The sequence below is a fragment of the Colobus angolensis genome, unplaced genomic scaffold (assembly GCF_000951035.1).
Source record: "Colobus angolensis palliatus isolate OR3802 unplaced genomic scaffold, Cang.pa_1.0 Scaffold327, whole genome shotgun sequence".
NCBI classification, from domain to species: domain Eukaryota; kingdom Metazoa; phylum Chordata; class Mammalia; order Primates; family Cercopithecidae; genus Colobus; species Colobus angolensis.
This window is the reverse complement of record NW_012116566.1, coordinates 4797494-4808690: the sequence shown is the minus strand read 5'-3', so window position 1 is coordinate 4808690 and position 11197 is coordinate 4797494. Positions and strand designations below refer to the sequence as shown.

Genomic DNA, 11197 nt, shown 5'->3' with positions numbered 1-11197 from the left:
TTCCCAACTTCAGTGTGCCTTTCCTGTGTCCACATTGACTACTGTCCCTCTCGCCTCCCCTCAAAGGTGACCTTCCTGCTCTGGCTCATGACCTCTGTGAGGCCCCAGGACCTCTGCTGTCAATGAATATCGTGCAGTTGTTCTCTTTCTTAAGCCTTAAATCACTCTGGAGCCTTTCCCCACAAGCATGTTCAAGTCTTCCTTTAGCTCAGGCTAAAAACAACCTTTCTTCTTCAAAACTACCCTCTCCTCCAGTGAGGGTCTTACCTACAGCTTCCCGTTATAGGCAAACTTTTCCACTCCTAATTTTGTGAAATCTGACTTCCATCTCTCCACCTACCAGAAGCCCCTGCTCTAGGGCCACAGGGTGACGGAATGCAGTCACCTGTCTGCAGCTCCCCGTGTCCCATCTGCCAGAGCCCCTGGCACTCATGACCTTGTGTGTGCTGGTGTGCCTCTCCAACCTTCCCTCACCTGGCACCTCTGCACTCATGCCTTCGGTGTGTCTCCATGGCCTCTCCATCACTGAGTCCCTGCCTTTATTAGCATCTCCATGCAGACGGATCCCAGATGACTTTCCAGTCCTGGCATCCCTCCAAGCTTCGGTCTCATGTTGTCAAAGCCCTGCACAGTAGCTCTGCTTGGAGGCCACGTGGGCACACTGGACTCTGCATGGAATGGTCTCTTGCTTCCCACATTAATTCCTCCTCCATTCATGCTGGCTTTTCTTAACACTTTCCCCAATATCCTGGCCATCTAGCCTTGAAACCGCAGCATGCTCTTGACCCCCTTGCCCTTCACGTCAAACCACATTCTGTGTTTTCTGTTATTTAGTCCCAAGACCGTGGTTGGGTGAGGCATGATGTGTTGTGGGATCAGAATGATCTGGATTCAAGCCTCAGCTCTGCCATTTGCTAACAATGACTTTTAAAGAAACATCTTTATTGAGATATATTTCCCATACTACACAATTCGCCTAAAGTGTACAGTTCAATGGTATGTGCAAGTATTCACATGGTTGATTTTAGAATATTTTCATCACCTCAAGAAGAGACTCTGTACCCTTTGGCCATCACTTTCCTACTCCCCCTGCCCCAACACCAGCCCTAAGCAAGCACTGTCTCTATAGATTTCTCTGTTCTGGACATTTCATATGAATGACATCACACATGTGATCTTCGGTGACTGGCTTCTTTCACTTAGCATGATGTTTCCAAAGTTTATCTTTGTTGTTGTTGTGTTATCAGTCCTTCACTCCTTTTCATGGCTGAGTAGTACTCCACTATGTGGCTCTACATTTTGTTCATTCATTCTTCCGTGGATGGACATTTGTGTTGTTTCTTCCTTCTGGCTATTATGAATAATGCTGCTATAATCATTTGTTTACACGATTTTGCATGGACATGTCATTTCATTTTTCTTGGGTGTATATACCTAGGAGTGGATTGCTGGGTCATATAACTCTATGTTTAATTGTATGAGGAACTGTTTTTCTCACTGTTTTTTCACATGGGACTCTTTTCCCAAGTGGCTGCACAGTTTGCACTCCCAACAGTATTGTACGAGTTCCAATTTCTCTGCATTCCTGTCAGTACGCTTGTGTCATTGACTTTCTGGTTCTAGCCATCTTGGTGAAGTGGTATTTCATTGTGGCTTTGATCTGCATCTCCCTGGTGACTAAAGACGTTGAGCATCTTTTGATGTGCTTACTGGCCATCTACTAACAGTGGCTTTGACACTGGACCCTGAGCTTCAGTCTTTCCTCCTGTAAAATGGTATAACCACCGTCCATGGAGCACAGTAGCAACACTGTGACTCTCTGGGCTGAGGACACATGTGACAGCAAGTGATCCCACAGCCATGGACCCAGAAACAGGCAGCCTCTGCAGCCAAGGGTCCTGTCCCTTTATGTCTCTGCTTCCAGTCTTTTCTCTGTACTTCCTGCAGCCAGGCTTGGGCTGCTGCATGGCCAGAGATGCTGTATCAGGAAACCTGCAGCAGGTAAAGGTTCTCCCAGCAGTTTTTGCAGAAAAGCAATGCACTAAGTGAACTGTTCTTCAAATGGCGTGAGCTGGGAGTGAGGTTTCTGCCTTTTCGGCACATGGGTGATGTTCCTGGGTGAACGATGTTCCCCCAAAAGATATGCCGAAGTCCTAAATCCCAGTGCCTCTGAATGTGACCTTAATTGGAAACAGAGTCTCTGCAGATGTAATTAGTGAAGATTAGATCATACTGGAATAGGGTGGGCATTCATCTAATGACCGGTGTCCTCAGAAAACAAGGGAGATTTGGAGACAGACACACAGACAGGGGATGGCCATGTGACGGTGGAGTCAGAGACTGGAGTGATGCTGCCCACAAGCCAAGGGACACCAAGGATGGCCACAGCCACCAGGAGCTGGGAGAGGCCAGGAAGTCCCACTGGACCTGCAGAGGGAGTGTGGCCTGGCCAATACACTGATTTCAAACCTCTCCAAAACTGTGACAGAACACATGCCTGTTGTTTTAAGCCACATAGTTTGTGGCTTAATTTGTGACTTTGTTAAGGTAGCAATAGAAAACTGACACAGGATAATGATGTTCAGGAATGATGTGGAGAGCCCTGGGGGTGGTTCTGTTCCATGCTTGTTGGATGCTTGGCATTTCTGGCCACCACCATGTATTTACTGAGAATGGACTCTGTCCAGTGACAGAAAATGAGTATGCCCCTGGTTCCTGTCCTCAGCTTAGCACGGGAGACAGGAGGCAGGAATACAAGCAGCAGCTTCAGAGGCAACACCAGACAAGGCCAGGGTTGTTAGAGGTGTAGACTCCAGCTACACCCAAGCTGGGGCTGTGAATGCGGCCCCTGGTGCTCCCTCTGCTGCTCCCTGACAAATACAGCCCTGGGTGAGAAAACCTCAGGCCCCTCCCACTCAAATTCCGATTTGATTCTGGATCACCAGTGTAATAGTTGTGATTATTTTCTCACAAGGGTTACAGGACACCTTCTGATTAAGGCAAACGTCTTGTACATCAAAAGCTGCTCACCGTCACCCCTGGGCTTACTATTAATCATTCTCTCTTACATCTGTTCCCAAAGGGCCTACCTGGCACAGGCCAGCTGCTGGGCCCAAGTAATATGCTTTAATCAATGGTATTAAGCTTTTCCATGTTATGACATTTTAAGTAGATAATTAGACTCAACTCACCAGGTGTCCAAGAGTTCAACTTTCGTATCTGGAAACTACGTTTTGAAAACACCCATCATGTACACATGTATGGGTATTTGTGTTTCTATTGAAACCATCTGGCAACCCTGGTAAAATATAAAAGGGAATCTTTGATCTACAAGAAAAAACAAAGCTGGAGAGAAATGCAGGAGCTTTATTATAAATCATCAATATTCTTGAAGTTAACAACTGATAGACTCATTTAGGCAAACAGTTTGGATTTAATGATCTAAAGCCCACAGATGCATGCCAGATCTAGCTAAAAGTACATAAAAAGCACACCTCTGGAAACCACAGCCCTCCCTCCGGCTGAAGACTGAGAAGCATTCAGCATGCTTCTGGATTTCTGCAACAGCAGGGGCAGGGGTCTGCACGGGCCTGACCTGGTGGTGCTGGAGCGTGGCATCCCCTCCTGGGTGCTACTCCGAAAGGCAGGCTGGGAGGTGCTTGCTGGGGTGTTCCACGGCAGCGCTGCTGACCAAGCTTGGGTCTCTAAAAGCCACCCTCAGTTTATACCAAACTGATGAGGAAACAGGTGGCAACAGGGTCTTGAAGGGTACACGCCGGCTTCCCTTAAGTTGATTAGATGGGAAACCAAACACTGCCTTTCAAGTGTGAGTCTGTGCTGTACTCCCTCAGGGAGGATGGGCGCTGGGTCTGACCAGGTCTGCCTTTGCCCTCACCAGCAGGCAGACGTGAACTGAACAGTACCAGAAAGGCTGGTGGTTGGCAGCTGCTCATGGCATGGTTGCTGACCTGCAGCAGATCGGCTGTGGGTGAGCAGGACAGTCAGGACCTCCACAAGCACTGTTCTGGAGTTTCGTCTGACTAGGCGAACCCTCTGGCTTTTCGGAGATGCAGGGTACTCTATTGCCACCAGCCAGCAAGCAGACTAGGACATCTCTAGACAGGAAATTCATCTAAAAATCGGAGGACAACCTGACGCACCCAAGTGACGATGGACCCAGGCAGCTGTGCACACGGGGTGGGAGGCGTTTGGAGCAGTTAGACCCATCAGTGGACAGGTTTTTCTAGCACAAATGGAATGTGGTGTCTCACGTCCCTAGGGAGACAAGGGGCAGGTTTCTTATCTGGTCTTTCCAAGCTTTCAACTCTGTGGTTCAAGTGTCCCAGAATGAAGCAGAAGTCTATTCTTCCACCCTGCTCCGTGGTCACTTCCAGAACTCTCAAGTGGCTCAGGAGGTGATTCCTTAAGGCCAGCTTTGCTTGATCTCCTGGTGGAGCCTGTCTGGGCTGAGGCGATGCTGGGCTTGCCATGCCGAGATCTCATACCAGAAGTCCTCCCTCGGAGCTACCTGCCTCCAGCCTCATTTTTTGGCATGTTGACTCTTGGAATTGAGGGGCTATTTCTAAGATGCATGCTTTTTTTTTTTCTTTTTGAGACGGAGTCTCGCTCTGCTTTTTTGGCTTTTCTCATGGGTGCCTCATCAGCCTGCACAGGATCCCCCATCTCACAAGGGAGGGAAATTTGGTGTTGCTCTTCCCTGCCTCTAAGGGTCTTTCTGAGGGGCCGCCCAAACTCATTCCCTTATTTCTTACTTTCCCGCAGGTGTTAAGATTTTATTGTCCCAATACTAAAAAGCATGCAATGGCTGAGCTTTTCCCCTAACCTTAATCTCATCCTCTCAAATGTGTGCCTTCTTTTTTTTAAGACCACAGACAAGGACGTCAGGCGACTGCTGAAATAGAACTAAAGCTAAAAGTTTTTCTCAGATCTTGGCAAATTCTGCTAATGGCACCTCTAGGGGCGCAATCCTCCTCAAACGACATCCAACCGGACTCACCATAAACACGGTTTGGGCAGGAGCGGTTTCTAGTTTTAAATATGGAAATGTAAGGCAAAGTACAGAGCACTTGGTTTTGCCTTAGATTTCCCAGCAGAGCAGCATTTGGGAGAAAGTGCTGGTTTTCTCTGCCAGGGAAATACCAAGTACAGTAGAGCCAGGGCTATGGGGGAGGCTGGTGGGGCCCAGGCTCACTTGCGTGGCTGCTGGATGTGCTGGGTTCTTGGGGAAGGATGCTTGTCCATGGAGGCATGTGGCTTCTGGTGAGCCACCTGCGCGGCCGCCGGGGGGAAATCTTTGTCACCCTGTCAGGATACACAGAAAGCTCAGGTTGATCAACAAGAAGCATGGGGTTCGTGGATGAGGAAGCCCCAGGCCAGTGCCCACCAGCGTTTCTGCAGGATGCATGGGGTTCATGGGTGAGGCGGTCCCCAGGCCAGCACCCAACAGCATCTCTGCAGGAAGCAGTGGGTTTGTATGTGAGGAAGCCCCAGGTCAGCGCCCACCAGCGTCCCTGCGGGAAGCAGGGAGTCTGTATGTGAGGAAGCACCAGGCCAGCACCCAACAGCATCTCTGCAGGAAGCATGGGATTCATGTGTGAGGAAGCCTCAGGCCAGCACCCAACAGCATCTCTGCAGGAAGCATGGGATTCATGTGTGAGGAAGCCTCAGGCCAGCACCCACCAACGACCTTGCAGGAAGCATGGGGTTTGTATGTGAGGAAGCACCAGGCCAGCACCCACCAGTGTCCGTGCAGGGAGGGCACGGACTGTGAATGGGTAAAGGAAGGTGGAAGCCTGTCCCCTGTGGGTGGTGGGGGGCCCAGGCCATCAGAACCGGGGAATGGCAGGTGGCACTGAGGCCCACACACTGGCAGGACAGCAAGAATGCTTACTGGCTCTGCCCCATGCCGTGAGACACAGGAACACGCGACTCCCACAGAACTGACTTGGATGCTGGAGGCTTTCTTCTGCTACATTTGTATTTGTGACTATTAACATTGGGGGCAGGACAGAACCAAATCCAGGATCTGAAGTTCAGATGTGCCACCACAGCTGTGAGCCAGGCCTGGGGCGCTGGCCGGAAAGGAAATGTACAGGGCGCCTACGAGACAGAGCCAGGTTCGGCCTGCCCAGTCTCATGAGGGACGCACTATTTTCCAGAGGGATCAATGGGCTTCTGTGCCAACTGTGGGTGTGGCCAGAGTGGGGCCCACACGAGCAGGCTGGAGCCACATTTCTCTGGCTGGCAGGTTGGCTGGCTGTGGTCACAGTTCCACCAACAGTGGGCTGTCCCCAACACTGGCACTTTCTTCAGGCATCCTCTGATAAGAAAGTGAATGTCCTGAGAACAGCAGCCCTGTGGATGGCAATACTGTGGGGGTTCGCTGGCTAGGGTTCGTGGGCGGGGGTTCGCTGATGGGTTTACTGGTGGGAGGCCTGTGCTTAAGTCACAATGTTGGGTCTCACCAAAGGGCGGCTCTGGAAAGGTAAAGGATGTGACCCAAACTGTGAGTCTGGCCTGGGGTCTGCAGAAGCACCCTCTGGGGAAATGCGGCAACCAAGAGAGCCATGGCCACAGATGAGATGAGCAGTGGTGCTGGGTTATTCCAGGTAGAGTTTAATAAAACCAGAAGGAACCGGGAGACTCCATGCTGCCATGCAAAGGCCTCAAACCCACTGCAGACGCTCCGAGACTTACCCGGGCAATGACCCCAGAGATGAACACAGTGGGTTTAGGTGGACTGGAAAACAAGAAGGGAAAAGGCAGATTTAACAAAACAGTCCAAAAAAGGGGACACAGTGGCAGAGCCAGGCTGGAGGGCGTGGAGGCGGAATGGGGAGCGAACCTCTTTCTCTGCATTATTTGTTGTAATGACCACACTACAGGGCTCGGGAGACTTCTTCTCCTGAGGCTAGTTCAACTCCCAGTACGAGAGAGAAAGAGACTGCAGCCAACTGCAAGTGAATTGCCTACAAGCACTTTCTATTTGTGCTTTTTTTAGAGACAGGGTCTCTGTCACCCAGGCTGAAATGCAGAGCCAAGATCATAGCTCACAGCAGCCTCCACTCCTAGACTCAAGTGATCCTCCTGCCTCAGTCTCCCGAGTAGCTGGGACAACAGGTGTGCATCATCACACCCGGCTCATTGTTTTATCTTTGTGGAGGCAGGGTCTTGCTATGTTGCCCAAACTAGTCTTGAACTCCTGGTCTCAAGCCAACCTTCCACCTTGGCCTCCCAATGTGCTGGGATTACAGGCATGAGCCACCGTGCCCAGCGTATTTTTGTTTTTTGGTTAAATCAACACATTTTAACTGTGGGCAAGCCCAATTCTTTTGATTTAATGAGATCATGAAACAGGCGCTTCGCTAAAGCAGGGGAGAAGTAGCTTTACATGGCGTGGACTTGCAGACTTTCTCACTGCCTCCTCAACCCTGGGCTTCCCCTTCCAGTATCCTCACAGGGGAGATTCCAGAGCCAACACAAACCTCCCGTCCCCCATCAATCCCCGAGCATTACAAATATAAGGTCCTTGGGAAACTTGTTACCTCTTGACATGTTAACTCACACTGAGCTCACCCAAACTGTGGAGTATTGAGGGAAATGGATACAGTACCAAAGCAATACAGCTCAGTGTGAAAAAACAGACAAGCCCAAACAGGCTCAAATCACCAGCAGGTCTACCACCTGAAAACACGCGCTGTTAACACGGCCCTATCCTTCCTTTCCTTCTATGGATAGATGTACGTGCTTGTCTTCTTATTAACTTTTTTCTTACAAAAATAGTCATACTGTTTTGTAATCTGCCTTCTGAACTAAGACTATGGTAAGCATCTCTCCATGTAATTATATACTCTTCTGTACATTTATTTTTGATGGCTACGTGTGCCGTAATTTAAAAACATCAGGACACAGTTTAAGGTGGTGGACAAGGTGTGTGCACTTCCAAAATGCCTCCACCAAGGTACAGGCACCACTCTTAGGTACAGGCACCCAAAATGCCTCCACTCTTAGGTACAGGCACCCAAGAACAGGAGGTGAACACAAGGTCAGCCCAGCTGGGACAGCACGATCGATCTGGAACACTCATGGAGGTGGGTGGAGAGGAAGCATCTCCCTCTTGGCTCAGTTTTTTCTTAAGGCCAGCCCTGCTGGGCAGAGGGGGTAGAATTTATCCCTTGAGCTCCCCAGCCTGTCTCTTCCCAGCTCTACTTCTCCTCTGCTGCTGGTAGTCTTTTTAAGGAATCCACTTGTCTTAGCTTTGTTTTGCTGCAGGCAAAAGTCCCAGCATTCAGAAAGTTCACTGACTATTTACTTCCCCAAAGAGTTTACCAAAAACACCTGAAATTCCCCCAAGTAATTTCTGTTACTTCGTGAGATTAAGAAATTTCAAGTTTTACGAAGCAGCACAGAGATACCCCACACATGACCTTGGTTTTATTTAGTGTTTGTTGTATGGTTACCAAGGGTGGATTTTCTTCCCTTTCCTTTACGTGTATGATTTAGCTATAGGATTAATAGCCGGCCAGAGATGAGTAAGCTCAGCTCAAGTTTGAGCCCCGCCACGTGGTGTAACTGAATTCATTTCGATTCTTAAAGCACACCCTGCTGTGGTGCCTGATGCCACCCACAGGGGAGGGCTTCCAGGGATTCAGGCCAAGGAGTTTTGCATCAAAGCTCAGGAACCGTGGTCTGAATTCTAACATTTTATAAAAGATTTGGAAAGGAATACAGAAATGGCAGCACAAAGTTTCTTGAAGTCCTTTGGAATGTTCTTTTAAACATCTATGAACAGCCTGAAGCAGGGACGGCCCCACTCTGGCAGCAACTCATATACTATCATCTTCAACAAGGCACAGCCGTCTTTCCACAGCAGGAGTGCACAGTGGCTTTCACTGTCTCCGTGTCTTACTTGCTTTTTAATCTGTCGAGGCTCTGAAAGGCGGAAATACAGGAGATCACCCCACTCCAGAAACTTGATAAAAATGTCATCCATAGAGAGTCAATCTAGTAAGAATACATGCATAATAAAGGGAATTAGCTTCCCCATCAAACTGAGCCCTAAAAGGTGGCTGAGGAAGCTTCAGTAATTATGTACACATATAGGTAAACACCCTCCCCTCTACACACACACACACACACACACACACACACACACACACACATACACACACGTACCTTGTTTTATGGCATCAGCTTATTGCAGTTCACAGGTAATGTGTTTCTTTAGGAATTGAAGGTTTGTGGCAAGTCTGCATAAGCAAGTCTATGGGCATCCATCTTCGTTATTATTATGTCTGTTATGGTGATCTGCGGTCATCGATCTTTGATGTTACTATTGTAATTATTTTGGGGCACCATGAACTGTGCCCATATAAGATGGTAAACTTAATCAACACTTGTCGCATGTGTTCTGACAGTTCTACTGACCAGCCATTCCCTGTCTCTCTCCTTCTCTTCAGGCCTTCCTACTCCCTGAGACATAGCAATATTGAAATTAGGGCAACTAGCAACTCTACAATTGTCTACAATGGCCTAGAAGTGTTCAAGTGAAAGGAAGAGTCGCATGTCTGTCACTTTCAATCAAAAGCTAGAAATGACCAAGCTTAGTGAGGAAGACAAGTCAGAAGCTCAGACAGGCTGGTCTCTTCTACCAAACAGCCAAGTTGTGAATGCAAAGGAAGAGTTCTTGGAGAAAATTAAAAATGCTACTCCAGTGAGCACTGGCGTGAGTGACAAGGAAGTAAAAGAGCATTATTGTTAATACGGAGAAAGTTCGAGTGAACTGAATAGAAGACAAGCCACAACATTCCCTTAAGCCAAAGTCTAATCTAGAGCGAGGCCCTAACTCCTTCAGTTCTGTGAAGGCTAAGAGAGATGAGGAAGCTGCAGAAGAAAAGCTGGAAACTAGCAGAGATTGGTTCATGAAGTTTAAGGAAAGAAGCCATCTCTAGAAGACAAAAGTGCAAGGTGAAGCAGCAACTACTGATGAAGAAGCGCAGCAAGTTCTCTAGAAGATCTAGCTAAGATCATTGATGAAAGTGGCTACACTAAACAACAGATTTTCAGTGTTGACAAAACAGCCTTTTATTGGAAAAAGATGTAATCTAGGACTTTCATAGCTAGAGAGGGGAAGTCAATGACTGGTTTCAAAGCTTCCAAGGACAGCTGACTCCTATTAGGAACTAATGCAGCTGATGACTTTAATTTGAAGCCAATGCTCATTTACCATTCCAAACATCCTAGGGCCCTTGGGAATTACATAAAATCTACTCTGTGTGTGTGCTCTATACATGGGATGACAGAGCCTGGATGGCAGCACATCGGTTTACATCAAGGTTTACTGCTTATTTTAAGCCCACTGTTGAGACCTAGTGCTCAAAAAAAAGATTCCTTTCAAAGTATTACTGCTGATTTATAATGCTCCTGGCCACCCAAGACCAAGCATACAAGGAGATTAATGTTGTTTTCATATCTGTTAAGACAACATTCATTCTGCAACCCATGGATCAAGAAGTAATTTCGACTTTCAAGTCTTATTATTTAAGAAATAAGTAATTCCACTGGTGGATTTGGGCAAAGTAAATTGAAAACCTTCTGGAAAGAATTTAGATGCCACTAAGAACACTCATGATTCATGGGAGGAGGTCAAAATATCAATATTAACAGGAGTTTGGAAGAAGCTGATTCCAACCCTCATGGGTGACTTTGAAGGGGTTCAAGACTTCACTGGAGGAAGTAACTGCAGATGTGGTGAAAACAGCAAGAGAACTAGGATTAGAAGTGGAGCCTGAAGATGGAACTGAATGGCTGCAATCTAGTGATTAAACTCCTCAAGGATGAGGAGTTGCTTCTCATGGATGAGCAAAGAAAGTGGTTTCTTGAGCTGGAATCTACACCTGGGGAAGATGCTGTAAACACTGTTGAAATAACAACAAAGGATATAGAATATTACATAAATTTAACTGATAAAGCAGTGGCAGGGTTTGAGATGACTGACTCCATTTTTGAAAGAAGTTCTACCACGGGTAAAATGCTATCAAACAGCATCGTATGCTGCAGAGAAATCTTTCCTGAAAGGAAGAGTTGATCTATGTCACAAACTTCATTGTTGTCATTTTATTTTGAGAGAGGGAGAGAGTCTCACTCTGTTGCCCAGGCTGGAGTACAGTGGTGCGAT

The 11197-nt window shown here is 47.8% G+C and overlaps 1 protein-coding gene across 2 annotated transcripts in view; it reads right to left on the bottom strand.

Moving 5' to 3' along the window:
- Positions 1-3346: 3346 nt before the first annotated feature.
- Positions 3347-11197, bottom strand: part of DAP (death-associated protein) — a 63330-nt gene continuing 55479 nt past the window's right edge. Inside the window, exons 2-4 of one of the 2 annotated variants that reach the window (XM_011951772.1) lie at positions 6718-6760; positions 4633-5322; positions 3347-4594 (exon numbers count right to left, since the gene is read on the bottom strand). In XM_011951772.1, coding sequence (XP_011807162.1) covers positions 5209-5322; positions 6718-6760 — 157 coding nt within the window. In that variant the 3' untranslated portion in view covers positions 3347-4594; positions 4633-5208. Of the gene's footprint in view, positions 4595-4632; positions 5323-6717; positions 6761-11197 lie in introns of those variants that run through there. The other variant, XM_011951773.1, reaches the window with a different exon arrangement.